The 17,441-nt window shown below is 55.5% G+C and overlaps 1 protein-coding gene across 2 annotated transcripts; it reads right to left on the bottom strand.

Annotated features, from left to right (window-relative positions):
• Window positions 1-277: 277 nt before the first annotated feature.
• On the bottom strand, window positions 278-17,139 carry Wnt10a (Wnt family member 10A). Of its 2 annotated transcripts, XM_052749893.1 has the most exons (5): window positions 16,570-17,139; window positions 15,322-15,584; window positions 7,935-8,314; window positions 5,489-5,982; window positions 278-5,160 (listed from the first exon to the last, which is right to left on the bottom strand). In XM_052749893.1, exons 1-5 carry the CDS (start codon window positions 16,680-16,682, stop codon window positions 5,100-5,102), a joined length of 1,311 nt encoding a protein of 436 aa, XP_052605853.1. In that variant the 5' UTR covers window positions 16,683-17,139; the 3' UTR covers window positions 278-5,099. The 2 variants fall into 2 exon arrangements, with proteins under 2 accessions (XP_052605853.1, XP_052605854.1); XM_052749894.1 differs by having other exon boundaries at window positions 278-5,982; window positions 16,570-17,134.
• Window positions 17,140-17,441: the final 302 nt, after the last annotated feature.

Genomic DNA, 17,441 nt, shown 5'->3' with positions numbered 1-17,441 from the left:
TAGGTTACATAGCTATTTAGACCAGCCAGCCTCGAACTCAGAGATATCTACCTGCCTCTGCCTCTAGAGTGTTTTAAACCTTTTCAAAAAAATATATATATATATAATGTGATTTTGACTTTTCGACCAAAACGTGAACAAATTTTAAACCCCCTATAATCCCTAATGCAAAATAATTCAGCTCCTGGATGCCTATTGGATTTTCTTACATTGAAGAGAGACCCTGCCCTGTACTTTTTGTTAATGTATCCTTCCCCAGTATAGAGCAAATACTAAATCAGACACTAAATATTTATTCTTCAACCACCTCATTTTAAAGGACACAGCAAGGAATTCTATTGAACAAATGTGTGGTTATTTATGTAACAGTGTTCCTTATTTAGGATTTTCACGTTCAGCACTGAGTGATCGTGGGGCGTGGAAGGACAGGTCTCAGAACCTGAAGTCAGAGCTTGTGACCTTGTTAGGTAAGGAGAAGCTTGGTCCCTGGACTGGGTTTTAGGCACACGTGCATGCAGAAGAGAGGATCGGCAAGATGGATCGTGACGGGCAGAAAGCTAAGGGCCCTCACAGTACGATTTTGGAGCTACGCGAGTCAGAGGGTGAAGGTTTTCCGCCAGCAAAAGATACCGAATGAGTGGACCCGAGACCCTTGGATGGGAGCGAAACCCTGGACCCTCTGTCGCAGAGGCGCACGACACAGGCCCTGGTGTGTCACTACTCAGCACCAACAGAGGGCGCCGTGTTCTCAGTAGTTTGTGGTGGGCGGTTCCCAGCTGCCGGCCAGATGTGAGTAGTCGGACTGCGGGAGGCGCGAAGCTTTACTCGAGCCCCGCAGGGAAGAGCAGGAAGGAACGGCAGGGGACTGGGTGGTGGCCGAACGCTCCAATGTCTATCCTCTGCAGACTCCCTGGTTGCTTTCGTTCGCCGAACAGAAAAGGGGAACCCTCTTGCCCAAAGGGGGCGCCGTTTTGTGCCTTCCACAAAACACCAGTTACTTCCTGGCGGCTGCCCTCTGGTTGGTTCAGCAAGACCAAGCTGGGTCCATCGGTCAGGGCGTGGGGCCAGGAGAGACCCACGCGGCCGCCTGCGGCGGAAAAAAAAGAATAAGCCTTAAGGGCCTTGAACTTTTTGAGTACACACAGCCTTGAACCCCAGACGTTGCAACACGCGCGCGCGCGCACACACACACACAAGGCTGCAGCCTGAAGCCCCAGATAAGGACTCTGGAGGTCAAGGACACCCCCAGGACCCCACCCTCTTCTTGATTTGCCTGCTGTTCCCAGCCCCAGCCTCTCCCTGGGTCTTCGAGGTAATCCTGCTGGGCAAAGCTGTAATTGACAGCGGACTGGGCCAGGCAGAGGCTGGGGTGGGTGGCACAGGGGCGGGCGAGGGGCTTAATTTCAGGGCAGTGGCTAGCTGCATGAGCTTCAATGCTACTCGAAGTGGAGTGGGAGAGGCCTCTTAGTTCCACAGGCCCGACATGGAACAGTCAAAGGGGGTTTTGGTCAGTTATTGGAAGTCCTTTCCTTGGAAACGGAGGCCGGGAACCCCAAGAAGGGTGCAGGAGGAGGAGAGGGACACCTCAAAAGAACTGGAGTAGGGGAAAGAACAGATTCCAAACTCCCCCGCCCCAACCTCAGAAACCCTGGTTCGTCTTGTCCGAGACTCCTCCCTTGTTCTGACCATCCTCTGCTCCCCTTTCTGCCGCCCCCGTCACCCCCCTTCTCGTGTCCCCAGGGCGCTCCCACCCTGGGGAAGAATGTGCCCTCCTAGCTCACCCTTGCCATGGTAACGGCACACCCCCACCCCCCGCGCACCACAGCAGCGGGGCCTGGCCCCGCTGGCGGCGAGAAGGGGGGGTGGGTACCTCCCAGGCCCGCGGACACACCTCGGCTGCCCTGGTTGCCACAGCAACCGGGGGCGTTGCGAAGTGCGCAGTCGCGAACCAGCAAAGGGTTGTCCTCGGTACCCCTTACTCTTCTAATTCACCAGCAAAGGACTCTGGACTGGATCCAAAGAGGGATCCTGGGGGTGTCCCAGGTTCCGTCCTCAGTCACTCAGAAAGAAAAGGCAGCCCAAGGGTCCCAGAGAGCCTGGCACCTGGAAAGGGATCTCCCTGTCGCCAGCCTGTGCCCCTCCCCCAGCAGAACCCAAGGCGGGCGCTGGTAGCAGGAAGCTGAGGAAGGACCGGGAGGTACGCAGGCCCCACAGTGGAGCTGTGATTACAGGGACCTGTCCTTCCCGCCCCCGGCTCCCACTCTCATTAAGTCATTTTTTCCCCTGTTGGAAAGTCCCCGTGCCTTGAGCGCAAGGGATGGGGCGACCGCAGGCAGCTGCCGGCAACCACATGAGAAGGGGGTGGGGAGGGAGGAGGAGGGCTGAAACGGGTCTGGCCACTCTCCAGAGTGGAAGGCCCCCTGCCAGAGGCTAGCTGGGGGCGCACTAATTCAGAGAATGGAGAGGGAGAGGGAGCTCCTGAGTGACGGTCAGCCTTGACCTTGCTCCTCACCTAGGTACTCTGCAGCTGGCAAGTCCATCTTTGAATGCCCTTCCCCTTTAGGTCCCCTTGGGCGACTGGAGAGCCAGATGCGTGGGTTCCCATCACACTCCAGCGGGCTGTTTCTCCCTGACCTGTAACCCCAGCACTGTGCACCACACTCATTTGCTGTTAGTTCTCTACCTCCCTCTTTTGGGGACGGTAGACGCCACTAAGTTCTGCCCTCGCAGAAATAACCAAAGTGTTCCTCGGGTCAAAGACAAGGGAGGTCTTTTCATCCTTGGAATGATCCCTGGTTACTTTCTGTTCACATTCCAAATGTCACCTCTGGTGATTTCCAAGTTCTCCAGGCCACCTTCACCCTAAGCTTGCGCTCCTTTTAGCCCATTTCCAATTATTTTCGATCAGCATCTCATTCCCACTGTACCTTCAGCTAGTGTATAAAAGTCCAGTATCTTCCCACCTCCATCACCTTTACACTTCCCCTTAAGGAGTCCCTTAGGGCATTCTGCTATTACAGGGCCCAGCCTTGGTCCCAGGACTCTGCTTCTGGTCCAGACCAGTGAGGCTGGGTGGTAACTTAGGAGAAAATAACTTTGTCCCTTTCCCAACTTTACGGTTCATACTAGCGTTTATCAAACCGCGGACTCTGCCCCCCTGGAACTCGTATAGTTCAGTGTCCCATCCTCTGTCCCATTCTGCCAGGCTCTCACTCCAGACAACATGTTCTACAGTGCACTGCTTCCACTTGATTCCCAAACTCCATCCTATAATGCTCACTTCCAGTCTCCCTCCCCCAAGCTCTGAAAGGCAGAGGACAAGGTCATGGCTAACACTGTAGTGGTTTCTGCCGGGCTTGGGACTATGCTTCCATCCTTCAATTTCCCCAGCACATCTCTCTTCCTCCCTAGGCTGGGAGGGGAAAGGGGGGAACCCAGCCCCTGTAGTTCTCTCCAGGATGAACAAGAGGAAAGGAATGAGGCAGGTGTGTCTGTCTGCTCCTCCTCCCCCAGAGACACTCACCCACCCGCCTGTAGGGCTGCTTTTTTTTTGGGGGGGGGGAATGGGTCGAGAAACCCTGTTCTCCACCGAGGCAGTCCAACTGGGTGCCTGAGAGGTCCTGATGCCTTAGGCATGCCTGGGAGCTGCCAAAACAGAGCAGTTAGAGGACAGTTGATGAGAACTATCTAGTGGGCCCATTCTTCCATCTGGAGGGCCAACAGAGGTGCATGTTCCAGAGTCGCCCCCACAAGGGATGAGGGCAAGGAAATATGGGAGGGGTCCCGTGCAAACTGGCCTTTGGAACAAGACTTTGCCTCTGCTTGGTTTGGCAAGATGGATGCCATCAGATGATCACTGGAACAGTGGGCCTGGATATGGTAAACTGTGCTCTGCCTGCGATCCTTAGGGTCTGTTCTAGAAAATCATCAGACTTGAGCCAAAGTGAGTACAAGCATGAACGCAAATTCCAGCTCAACAGTGTCCTGGTGGAAGTATAAAATCAGGGAGGGGTTTTAACCTGCTAAGCGACACCTTGAGCTGTGGCTCTGGGGCAACGGGGGAGGGGGTTTCAGGAAGGCTGCCTACCCACCCCCAGCTTTCCTGCCTGGACTCCAGAGCCCAGCTCCAGAGGGTGAGTCTGTCACCCTCCCCCACCACCCTATTCCCAGCCGCACCTCCTGGCCCCACCTGCTCCCTGGGGCGCTAGGCTGGGTTGAGCTGGGTCTTGCCCAGGATTACTCTTCTCAGAGTGCCTCCTGTCTCTGCTGTCGGTTGCTGCTGGGCACAGCCACTCGTCCTGGCTTGTGGCAAAGGGCTCGGGTACAAAGTGGGCGGTTAGAGTTCTGACTGAGGGCTCTGGATCCCTGGATCCCGTTCCCCTTCTGGACATCCCTACCGCTGTCACCCAATCCAGGCTTCAGCTGGGTACTAGCTGTCGTCCCCATAACCTGCTTTCTGGCTACCATCTTGTCTCCATTTCAGCCAGATCCCCGAAGATGTGGGAATCAGAGTACAACTGCTTAAGACTGCTTGCTTACTCTCTGCAGATTCTTCTTAAAGAAAACCCCCTTCCTACCCCAGCTGCCCCAACCTCCGATCTCTCCCACCAGCCCTTGATTTCTACTCTCCAAACGCAGAGGCTGCTCTGCTGCTCCTCCAACAGGTGGAGTCTCTCTCCCCTCGGAGCTTCGGGTTTCTGTAGCCTGTCTGGAAAGCCCTTCCCCGTCTATGTACGACTCTTTCTCGCTTTGCAGGTCTCAGCATGTATATCACAACTCAGAAGTCTCCCTGGCAGATAGTTTTAGCGGAAAGGGCTCCGTTCTGCACAAATCAGTGTATATCCAGTGCCCTGGTCAATTTCCCCCATAGCCCATAGCACTGCCAGAAATAATCTTGTTTGTGTGTTTACTGGTTTATTGTCCACTTCCCTTAGTAAGCCTGTAAACTCCAGAAGGCTTCTCTTTCCCCAGAGAGTGCCACAAAGAGAGTGCAAAATAAATATCTGTTAAATGAATGATAGGAGCAGAAGCCTTCGCAGGAGAGTATCTGGGGGGCCTTTGTAGAATCGCTTCAGCCTGATTATGCCTGTTTCTTCATTTTAGTCTTCTTTAGCCTTCTTCCGCCGGTACCCATCAGCTTCAGTGCACTGCCTGCTGCTCCTGGGGAAGGGGAGAAAAGATGACAGGAGGTGATAGGCCTGCCAGGCTGGGCTGTTTGGGTGACATGTCCTAGGGTGTGGGGCGGTCTCCAACATCACTCCCAGCTGTCCGAACTAGGAGCCTGAGCCGGAAGAGGGGAACCCACGGAGTGGGTGTCAGTCGGGTCTAGACTGTCTGCTGACTGCAGATCCTGAGAGCAGGAAGAGCCAACCACCTCTCTCAGGAGCCAAAGGATGCTGCTGCCTGGCCGAGATAGTCGCTAGCAGCAGAAGCCAGGCGCCAGGTGGCGAACCTTTCCTGAGACCCCGAGGAGCCCGGGCCCGCTCACTTGCAGACGCTGACCCACTCGGTGATTCGGCATTCTTCGCAGACCACGAAGCAGCACCAGTGGAAACGGCAGTGGCAGCGCTCACTGCGCGTCTGGCGCAGGATGTTGTGGCCGCGGCCACAGCACATGCTGCCGCAGCCGTCCGGGCCCGAGCTGCTCTTGTTGCACAGGCGGCCCACAGTGCCCGCCGAGTCCAGGCGAGGCTCGCGCTCACAGAAGTCGGGCGATTTCTCGAAGTAGACCAGGTCGGAGTGGCTGGCCCTTCGGCGCAGCCCCGGAGTGCCGGGAGCTGGCGAGGGTGCCCCCGCGGGGCCGGGCTCCAGCTGGCCACCGTTGCGGTTGTGCGGCCGGATGAGCGTGGCGCGGTGGAAGCGGTTGCGCAGCAGCGCCCCCACGGCACGAAACTCCGGCGTCACCTGCCAGCACGTCTTGAGCTGGCAGCTGCCTGAGGTGCCATGGCACTTGCACTTTCGCCGCATGTTCTCCATCACCGCCTGCAGAGGGAGGCACCGAGAGGGGGTGAGGCTGGCAGCCAGCGTCCCAGCCCTCCTCGGGCCACAGAGGCTGGAAACCGGCTCCCATTGTACAGAAGCAAATACTGAGGTCTGAATCTGGGCCTGAGAAATTGTTCAGGCTCTTCTGCAGCCCTCCCACCCACCTCCCACCTGGCTAGGCCCTGGGGGGAATTCCCTCCTTAAAGCTCCTTCCTTCCTCGACAGCCTTTCTAGCAACTGCAAGGGGGCCCTTTGGGCTTGGGGGTTCTTGCTTCCTGAGCCCCGGGGATCCTAAATCTTCAGGGAAATTCCCTCTCCTTTCCCTGGAGCAAGGAGACGCCTGCTCACCTACATCCCAACCCCAAAGCCTTTGGCCTCCCTCCAGGTGGTGAGAAAGGCCCCCTTCCACCGCCACCCAGCCTCCAGCTGTGCCCTGCAGCTCTTTGCGGGGGGGGGGCGATCAGGTGTGGGGAGAGGACAGGAGCTATGGAGATAGCCCCCTCCCGTTGTATCAACTGGAGCTTACTCTCTTCATACTGAGTGACAACAGGTGCCAAAGCATTCCCTAAATGCAGAACAGAACCCAGACAGCCAAACTGTCAGCCCTGTGGGAGCAGACGAGTTCCCGGGAAACCTACTGGCCACTCACTCAGTGGTCAACGTCTTCTTCAATCTCCTCCCAAAGAACCCCTTGGTGTTACCCTCATAGACACCACACCACCCCCGCTTCAAATACTTCTAAGGAAAGCAAAGATCTGGGGGTCTTCAAAACTGCTCAAGAAGGCCACAAGCAAGGGAGCCTCTTGCTCTGGTTATTGAAGGGCTTCACAGCCCACATGTATAGCCCTGTAGTGTCAGCACCACGTGGGAACCGCCCCCCCAAGATTTCACCCCCCCCCCCAAGCTTCCTTAGGCCAACAGTTCCAGAACATCTGCTTCCCACGGGCTGCAGCCATTAATTAACCACTTTAACAAGGACAAGGAGGAGGCCCTGTTGGTCTGGGCTGGGGTGGTATCAGGAGCTTGGGAAAGGAGCCCCACGCACAGGGCATGGCAGGGTGGGAGCTGGATGGGACCTGAGGGTAAAACATGCCTCAGTTCACCCTCACCCTGAGCCAAGGTGGAAATTGCTGAATCAGCTGTAGAGAGGGCTGATGCACCTGGAGTGGGCTGAGAGGCCAAGAGGAAAGGAGCGGATAGTGAGGAAGCCAGGAACTGGGCTGAGCAGACGGGAAGGGTCAAGAGGAGATATGAGCTCCACTGACTGCGGATGGAGCCAGCCTCTGTCACTTCTCCAGCTCAGGCAAGTTTCTCCATCATTCTGTGCCTTGGTTTCCAGATCTGAGCACATACTTATTAAGAGTGTTGACATTATAGGTAAGTAGTAGGCAGGCTGATGGCTCAGGACAAATGCATAGTAAGGTGTGATAAATTCAATCTATTCTCCTCTTCCTCCCTTCGGTGTTTATGTGTCTCGGTGTGTATTATCATTGGTGGTGTCACTTTTACCCGAAGGAACTTTAAGGTAGTGTGAGCATTCCAGAAAAAGTAGAAAGGAGGTAGAACGCTGTAACAGAGGTCCTCCTCAGTCGACAGGAATCCCCTACTGGGAGACTGAAGAGAAAGCTCAAGATGGTGATGTTCTGGCTCTACAGGGGAGGGGATTGTGGCAGCCCAGGTCCTGAATGCCAGCCTACACCTTTCTCTGTTGGTCATCAGAGAAAATGGGAGGAGCAAGTTGTTGAGCACGGGGCTGTTTCAGCTCTATTTCCCAGGTCCACTGCGATGCTCCAGCGCACAGTAGGAGGTCCCCACAGCATTTTTGCTGGCTGAGTTAAGAAAGGGCTGTGAGGTTACTGAACTGGGAAGACAGGGTGATTTCTAGAAGGAGGAGCTACCCGGGAGTGGATGCGGAGTCTGCTTAGCAGTGGAGCAGTGACCGTGAATCTCACCTGCCTGCCGACACGGTTGTTGTGGAGTCTCATGCGCGCGTGAATGTCTCTGTGAGGCTCCCGGGAGTCCAGAAAGTCCTTGGAGAAGCGTTCTCCGAAGCCCACATCCGGGCTGCAGCCACCCCACTCCCAGGAGTCCTGGAGGCCTGGGCTGGCAGGGGGCAGAGCAGAGTGTTCTGGGACCCCGTGGCTCAGGCCCTTACCGCGCTGCAGCGCGTCCAGCTGCAGGCGGTGCAGCTTCCGACGGAAGGCTTCTTCGTCCCCACGCCTGGAGGCGTCGCAACCGCAAGCCTGTAGTTTACCCAAGGCGCATGCGTTGGACACTGCGTGCACCACCCCGGCAGCTGCTATGGCGTAGGCGAAAGCACTCTCTCGAAAACCTGTGGCAAGAGGTTAGAGAGATGTCTCAGCGGTTAAGAGCACTGGCTGCTCTTCTAAAGGACCCGTGTTCAAATCCCAGCACCCACAGTCAGTTTGCAACTGTCTGAACTCCAGGTCCTCGGGGATCTGACACCTTCACACAGACATACATGCAAGCAAAATACCAATGCACATAAGATAAAAACAAATCATTAAGGAAAAAGAAAACCTGTGGCAACACTAGGAAAACATGGTAGGAACGGCTGGGGATATAGTTGGATGTAGATGGCTTACTAGTATGCTGTGAGATTCAAAGGGGGTGTAGGGGGAATGGGGGGGCAGGAATTACACGCCCTTCTCTTTTTCATTAACACCTCCTTAGCAAGCTTGGAATCTTTCCTCCAGGGCAGAAAATGCCTGGCAAACACATTCTTTTTCAGATCAGGAACTTCATCTATTACCTTTCACGGTGATATCTGTAATTTTAAAATAGCCTGGAGAAAGAGGGTGAAGTTTAACCCAAAGAGTACATTACAAGCGATGGAATTCCAAACCCCGGGAGATGCCAGTGGGCAGCAGGCTAAGATCATCTACCTCAGACTGCAGGCTGCTGTGTCCTCACTTTAGGCTGAGCCTGGAACCCTCCCTCTCTGGTGGTGGTTTTCATCCTGGTCCACAGAACATGGCTGAAAGAAGTGAGTACCCTCTCATATTCCAGCCAGCCTGCCTACTTTCTGTCTTGGGTCTGCTGATACCTTCTGAAGGAAGGGTGGTTCAGGTGAACCCAGTGTCCTAAGTGGCATCTGGCATGTAGCAGGCAGGGTTGCTAACTGAGTGGGAAGACAGATTCTGCTTCTCATTAGAGGCTTAGGAGGCAAAAGAACTCTCTCTGATTGAGACACTCACAGGGCCTGGGGATGTGCTAACCTGGCCCAGTGCCTGTTTGTCCTGTTTTCCTCTTGGGTACCCCAGCCTGAGCCATCTCCTGAGAGGGCCCTGGACCTCTACCAGGAGAGGCCTACTCAAAGAGGTAGGTCCACCTCTTGGACCTGCAGGCTACTTCTTGCTTATTCTCCATTGAGAAAGTACTAGCTAGAATCAGCTTTTAGTACAAGCCTGTACCTAAACTCTGGACCCTGGAGACAGCAGGCAATGAGAGAAGCCAGAAGAACTGTCTTCACAAAGTGAAGAATCCATCTATGCCATAGACCCCTGTGGAAGAAACTCAGAATGTGTCAGGAGGGTGATGGCCTTGGAGGATACCAGAGGTTCAGAGAAACAGGATCCTTCCACTCCAGCCTCAAAGACTGGGAGGACATGTTCTCAGAGAGGCTTTACAAGCTCTAAAAAGCTATCTAGGACTCGAAAGAACTCCTAGCTCATTCCCGCCCCACACTGCAAAGCTATCGCCTCTTCTTGCCCAGACAAATGATAATAAAGATTTCATGGGTGTTTTAGCAGCTAAGATCTGATTTCTGCAATCATATTACCAGGGTTTCGAATCTTGGGTCTTCTACTGACCAGGTGTTAATAACGGTATGACCTTGGCCAAGAAACTTAATCTCTTTGTGCCTCAGTTTCCTTCTCTGCAAACAAGTGTTATCTAGCTAGCTGTTGTTCCAAGAATTGAAGGGGTTATTAAATTTAAAGTACTTGGAATGGTGTCATACTCATAGCAAGTACTGCATAAACATTGCTGTTATTATTAAGGCGTTCGTGCAATTCTGCTACTTTTTTTTTTTACATCATTGTTTTTTGTTTCATCCTGATCAAAGACAGAGCCTAGCAGCTCATGACCCATGTCTAGAACAAACCATTTGGATTGGTGGATGCCTACAAAGCAGATTCATTTCTCTTTCTAGCTCATGACATCCTGGTAACATTTTTCTTTTTTTATAAGGGGCATAGCTAGGACCAGACAGGAGGGGATGAAGATTGATCTGCAGCCTTCAAAGGGGATCTTGGAACTTGGCACAAGCTCCAGGGGAGCAGAAACTGCTGTGAGCTGGTGGAGCCTAAGGGTAAAGGGTAGACCCAAAACTCCAGGACATGCACCCTGCATTTATCCCCTGCCTTTTATCTTTGGAGCTCTAAGCATGCCTCTTACTGCTGGGAGAGAGTCATCAGCCTGTCTGTTTTAGGACACATGACAATACTCAGACCTCCAGAGGCAGCCTAGACCTCAACACCACCCCCTCAAAACATGAACCACCAAACACACACACACACACACACACACACACACACACACACACACACACACACACACACAATGCAAACTTGGAAATCCCAAAGCCACAGAGGCTATGGAGCTGAGCAAGCCCCCACTTAGCTCTTTTTCACCTCCCAGGGCCAAGAATTTTCTGCTGAGGGACATGGGCTCCAACTGAGTCTTCCTGCTGAGAAAGAAACCCAGACATCCCAATTTCCAGTTCCTATGACTCTATGCAGTCTTGGCATCAAGTCCATAGAGGTATTCAGGGGCAACTACATCTTCAAGGTTTTGTCATGGTGAAGAGGCACGGAAGAATCTGGAAAAATGTAACTCACAACCTTAGAGAACTCTATACCCCATGCAACTCAAGATGCCTTCCCACGACATGTTTCTGACAGCTGTCACAGCCACGTGTGGAGGTGACCAGGGCATGCATGGTCACTCTTTGCTCTAAGCATCCATGCACAGAGAAGTCCTGCCCACTGGGTCTGCCCCAGCTCCCATTCAGGGCCCCAGTTTCGGTCTTGGCCCCAACTGTCTGGGCAGATGTAGGCCCTGTGCCATCTGGCCAGCTGGAGGGGGAAAAGGGTGGGGCCATGGCCAGCTGGGCTGCCCGGAGCGGGGAGGGGGGGACTTGTTAAGATGCACAATTAGCCGCCCTGCCTTTGATCTGGGACAGAGACTGCCAGCATCTAAGTGGAGTCAGCTGCTACTATAGGCCGCAGCCAACGGCCAGGAAGGGGGCCGGGGGAGTAGGCTTGGAGGACAGGGGAGTATGAAGAGAAGATGATTTAAGGGCCAGTGGGAACAAGGAGGGGCCAGAGAAGCTTAAGCTCTGCCCATTCAAGTCAAAGAGGGAGGAGGGGAGAATAGAGGTCTGGTCCCCATTCACTCCTTGCAAATCATCTATGCATGCTCCTAAGCCTGGGGTGGGAGAGAGAGAGAGAGAGAGAGAGAGAGAGAGAGAGAGAGAGAGAGAGAGAGAGAGAGAGAGAGAGAGATGTGCATATGGGAACAGTTAGGCACAGTACAGAGTGGATGTGTTTACATAAACATAGGTGTATGTGTTCTTCACTTCTTGGAGTACTTGGAGTATACTCTCAATGCTCCAGCTCACCTCTGGGCATGGTGGGCATTGGCCTGGTAGTTTGGGGTACAGTATAGAAGAGGGTTGGGCAGGAGCTCTAAAGTCAGGTGGACTGTGTGGAGTCCTGGCTCTCCTGCTCATTTATAAACTGTGTGACTAATAACAAATTACCCAACCTCTCTTAGCTTCATTTGTAAAGATAATAATAGGACCTACCAAGTGGGGACCATTTGAGGACCCTAAAACATTGTGTTTTAGTACAATGCCCAACACATACTACGTGCTTAAGACATGTTGGCTAATTTATTGGGATGTCATCAAAATACTAGGGCTTAAGATGACCCTGAGATATGATTATCTGTGCCTCAGTTTCCCTAAGTGCCACTACATTCCCCAACCCCTGGATGCCTGCTCTGAAAACTGTATTCTCTGAAACAATGGAGAAAGAAGGAGCAGACTATGGCTACTCTAACTGCTGATTTTTCCTGGGCTGGGATCCCGGCTTGCTGGAGGATGTCAGGCCCATTCTTTACATTCATTCCGAATGTGGCTGAGTAGGGCTAGCAGCACCTAACAGTGGCAGCTCCCTGGACCGGCATTGTGAGTCTACCACACACACTCTCCTCTAGTCTCTCTCTGATCTCTCACTCCTGACACACTAGGACTTAAGCCCAGGCCCTTTGAACCTCCTTCCTCAAATCCCCTTGTCCTCACCTCCTGAGGGACTGATGGAGGGTTCTCTGTTCATCCCCTAACAGGTGTTATGGCCAGCTCCCGGGCGGGCAGTCATCAACCTGTCTGGGTTCACAGTACAAGATGCTGAGGGTACCATGCCCTTGTCACTTAGGTCACTGCTGCCCTTGGGGCTGGGCTAAGAAGCTAGCATGATTTTAGGGCCCTCTCACGGCTTTCCCCCCCTCACTCTGCCAAGCCCCTTGGAGACTCCCATGCCTGTCCCCATTTGCCCTGTGGACTGCAGCAGCTCTCTGGTTAGGTAAAGCCTGGTTGTATTCCTGGGCACTCCCCTTCGTACCTTCTACCCTCCCACTTCCTTAGACCCATCTGTCCAGCCCAGTCTCTCTTTGGGAAGGTTTCAGGAGGATAGTGTGCCAACAGCACTGCCATAGGGAAACCTAAGGAACCCCCACTTACCCTCAGTAGTCCTTGAAATTAATTACAGCAGAATATGTTGTTGTTTTTTTTTTCAGAATATGTTTTAAAAGAACTTTCCTTGGCAGCCTGGATCAGAAGGGTCAGCCCCTGATAGTACACTGGTGTGTGTGTGTGTGTGTGTGTGTGTGTATGTATGTGTGTGTGTGTGTGTGTATGTATGTGTGTGTGTGTGTGTGTGTGTGTGTGTGTGTGTGTGTGTGTGTGCGTAGAGCCAGGTCCACAGGCTCCACAACGATCATGATGAGATAGAGGAAGGAATCAGATAGCCAGGGGCTGGCCTCCACCAAGAGTTGCCTGCTGGCATTCAAATTCAGTGAGTCCTGGCGAAGAGGGCCTAGAAAGGGACCCGGAAATGAGCCCAAAGGAGCTAGATATGAGGGCAGGCTCCGTGGCAGTGGGGAGGCAAAGGGGGTTGGGAGGATGGTAATTGTCTTTCCAAAAGCCCAGAGCCGTCCCCACTAAGAAGGGAGAGGTAGAAATGAGGTGTTGCAACGGATTGAGGGGGGGGGCAGAAGCCACTGAGGTAGGGCGGGGTTCCTAGGCCTAAGGAGAGAACCCAGCCCCACTGGGCTGGCGGAGTCCTGGAGCCACAGTCCCGCCCCCTCTCAGCACTAGGTGCCGCCCCGCCCTGGCTAGCCCTGGCAAGTCTCCCCCTCCACCCCCAACCTCTCTCCCCACCGTCCCCCCAGCTCACCTCCCGCTTATTAAACTGCAGGTGAACCCAAAGCACCTGGCCCCGCGCCAAACCCGCGCGGCTCCAAACTCGCCCCTAACCTCCAAAGACCCCAGGTCCTTCACCGGGTGGCAGTGGCCTGATTGGAACCCCATCAGGACGCCTGGATTCAGGCTAGAGACAATCAGGACTTGGGGGGCGGGGTGCATTGAGGCCAGGAGAGGACTTAAAGAGTTAGCCCAGGTTCGCCTCTCTGGTGGTGGCAGCGGAAAGACCCTCAAAGCCTGCGGAGCCACCCGTGTGCAGAAGTTGAGGCTGGAGCTCAGGAAGAAATGCAGCTGTGGGGGAAGAGTAGGTGACCCAGCAACCCCCCGGAGTGGCAGAGGGTGGCTCGGAGGCGGTGAGCACCGGTCTGGCCCAGCTGGAGCCTGGAAGATGCCGAGACCTGTCTGCCACTTGGTGTCAGCGAGCGCGGGCGGTGAGGAGTGGGTGGTGGGGTGTCGTGCAGAGGGAGTGGAGCAGGCCTGCGGGCAGGGGATCCCTTGCAGCCATGCCCCCCCCCGACACCCCAACTGTCGGGAAGGGATGATCTGACGGTGCGGGGCTAGAGGGATGCGAGCGCGGGGCAAGGTGTGTGTGTGGGGGGGTGGGGTGTGCTCTCAGAGAGCGGCGCGGAGCAGTCTGCTGCGGCCCGCGGGGATTAGTTCGCGGCTGCATGCCGCCACACGCGTCGGGCTGGGCTCGGCCGGGTAGAAACAGCGCCCGAGGCGCGCGGGGGAGGCAGGAGGGAGCGCGCAGGGGCGGGGCAGCGGCCTGGGGCTGAGCAGGGGGAGGCGGAGGTGTCCCCTAACTTGGGGGCCCAAGGAGTGCAAGCGCGGGTCCTACTGAAAGGGAAAACAACCCTGATTAGGTTCTTTCTGCAGTTGGGACACAATGAAGTCCAGGTCCCCGCAGAAGCCCTAGGCATTAAGGCCATGCCCCTCCTCCTCCACTACCAACTAGACTGGCTCGACCCCTAAGGAACCAGGGCTACCAGGTCTCCTCGTTGTCCTGGCAAACAGCTGAAAGAAGGAACTATACCCAGTTAGACAAACCCAAGCTGCAATCTTTGCCCCAGAGGCCTGACTCAAGGCCTCGGCTAGGAGGTCAGTGAGAGTTGAAGCAAGCGGTGGAAAAAGTACCTGCCACCCACAGCTTAACCATTCTAGGGAGTGTCTAGGTGGGCCTGGGTTATCCAGAAGTTGGGGACAGAGAACAGGCAGTGCTGTGGCTCCTCAGAGCACCGAGGGAAACCGGTTGACAAGGCTGTTTGGCTTGCGGGAGGGTGGGGGGGTGGCCGGGGGCCGGGGCCCACTGCTCACAAGCAGGCACACACCCAATGCTCTGGTTCAGAGAGGGTTTTGGGGAGGGGGACAGTGAGAAGGAGACACAGACCCAGCCACAGCAGGCAGGGCCTCTGCAGGAGTTCAGGCCACTCACCTGGCCAGGCTTCTCTGCTTGCCTTGTGTGGTGCAGGGAGTTCTCACTCCCTCTTCCCCTACACTTCTCTCCTCACAGGCTCTCCAACCTTACTTACTCAGCAGAGGGTAAACAGAGGAAGGTGTCAGGGATATTTTCTGAGTCTGAAGCATGAGGTATGGGACAGAGGGGATACAGTCTAGTGGTCAGGCATGGAGTCTGCCACCCTCAGTCAGAGACGCTTCCGGCCCATGTTTCTGCCCCCACTCCGGATACTTTCCTGAGACCAGAAAGAACGTGGCTTGCAGAATACAGGGGTGTGGGGAGATGCCACCTTGAGCGTTCATTAGGGATAGCTAGCAGGTTCTGGGGTACAGGTCCCGAGTGGGAAGGACAAGAGTTTAGAATGGGGAGCAGCTACCTCTGCTGAAGATGGGACTCTCGTAGGGGACTTTGTTCCGAGTCTCCAGGCTGGAACAGTTCCAGCGCTGGTCCCGGAACTGATGCTGGCACTCATGGATGGCGATCTGGATGCCCTGGATAGCAGAGGCGGCCACGTCAGGGTGACGCACGCACACCTCCATCTGCCGCCGGCTCAGGCCGGGCAGTGTCAGGCACACTGTGTTGGCGTTGAGCACAGGCTCTGGGGGTAGGCGGAGGCCCAGGATGTCGTTGGGTGCTGACCTGCAGGCATATGGGGTGGGGTGGATAAGCGTTTTGTGGGAGACTGTGAGGGCCTGTTTAATAACACACATTCTGTCCCACAGGCCATAATCACTCTACCCCAACCCCTGGTTCTTAAGGTTGGGCCCAGGAATACATGCCTTTCCTCAACCACTCCAACACAATCCACCCAGCTGCACACCCATGGAGGTAAATACATGAACTCCGTATTTTACAAGTTCATCCCCAAGCACATATGCCTCAAAGGGTGCCCCAGGAGTCTACCCCAAAGCCAGGCTTCAGCAACTAGCATTTCTTCCGACATGCTTCTGCACACATAATGGAGGAAGCAGAAGCCCAGAGCACTTACCACTGACACACTTCCTCAGACAGTTACAAACACACACAGAGAGACACACATTCACACATATGCTTGTCCTAACATACATTGGCCCATAAGCTCCCATAGTTACACTATATTTGTGAAAACTGCTGGTTGCCCAACCTAGCTTACGAGAACACACACACACACACACACACACACACACACACACACACACACACACACTCTGCCTTTCAGCATCAGTCTCTCACTTGACCCCACCTGAGATGGGGAAACCCCCTTCTACCTCTCTTTCCTGCTCCTGTCTGGGATGATCCAAAAGGGGGAAGGAGGCAGTTTGAACTTATTCTTGGAGTGGGGGTGCATTGCCCCCAGGGTGGAAAGAACTCGTAGCTGGCACTTATTCCCAAATACCCACCTCCGGACCTAGCTACCATCACCCACCTGGGCACTGCCCTATCTCCCTGGACTGCCCATATCCTGTCACCAGTCCAACCTCTTCCTTGCAGGTAGCTCACTAACTTTGATTGGACACCAGTACTTTTCGGTGACCCTGTCTCCCCGCTCACTCCAGGGTCCCTTCCCCAGCAAGAGCACCGGGAGCGGAGCGGCCCCCGGGGGTCCTAGCTCTCCAAGAGGGCGGAGCATGAGGTGAGGGCTCACCTGGGCACAGCGGCAGCCAGCAGCAGTAGGAAGAACAGGAGCGCCCAGAGCTCAGGCCGCGGCTGGGGCCGGGGTGGGAGCCGCAGCCAGGGGTGAGGGTGGGCGCTGCCCATGGCGCGCGGGCCTTGACAGGCCAGGAGTGGGGGGCTCACAGCCCGGTGGGACTGGCGAGCCAGGGTCGCCGGCGCATGATCGGCAGGGGTGGGGCGGCTGCGACACACAGCTCCTACTCAGGTCACGGCTCCCGCAGCAGACGGCGCCCGCCTCCCCGCTCCATGGGGCAGCGCCCCCGGGCACCGCCCTCGGGGGGGTGGATGGGGAGCGGGCGAACCGGGCACCTCCTGGCACTGGGGTCCAGGGAATTTCCCGAGGCCCCCTTGCGACAACTCCTGGTTTCTCTAGAGGGTAAGGGAGGGGGCCCGGAGGTGCAGCGGGCTGGGGACTCGAGGCCGAGGTGCTGGGGAGCCCCCCCCCCCAGCGCCGCGCTGCGAGCCTGCGCTTCTGAGGGTGTGCAAGGCGGGCGCGGTGGGGGCGGTACTGTCTGGCCCAGCCCCACCGCCTGGAGGGTGAGTGACTGTCCTGGCTCCAGGAGCTCTGCCCCCCCACCCCCATGTAGTGTCTAAGGGTTCTACCCCAAGTGACGTCACGACAGGGGGTGGCGTGCTCGTGTCCCGAGGCCACTGAGTCCGTGGTGTGTGTAGTGGGGAGGGGGGGCGCGTGCAGAGGGTGAAGGAAGGAGAGGTACTGGTGTCTTGGCTCTTGGCACCCGGAGATGTCGGGAGCTGGTCTGTGTGTTAACCGGAGGTGTGTGTGCCTCACCGAAGCTGAAACACAGCTGCAGGGGAGTGTCCCACCCCACCCCAACACACACC

This window comes from Peromyscus californicus, unplaced genomic scaffold (assembly GCF_007827085.1).
Source record: "Peromyscus californicus insignis strain IS unplaced genomic scaffold, ASM782708v3 Scaffold_21__1_contigs__length_65335640, whole genome shotgun sequence".
Lineage (NCBI taxonomy): Eukaryota > Metazoa > Chordata > Mammalia > Rodentia > Cricetidae > Peromyscus > Peromyscus californicus.
This window is presented reverse-complemented; position numbering and strand designations above follow the sequence as displayed.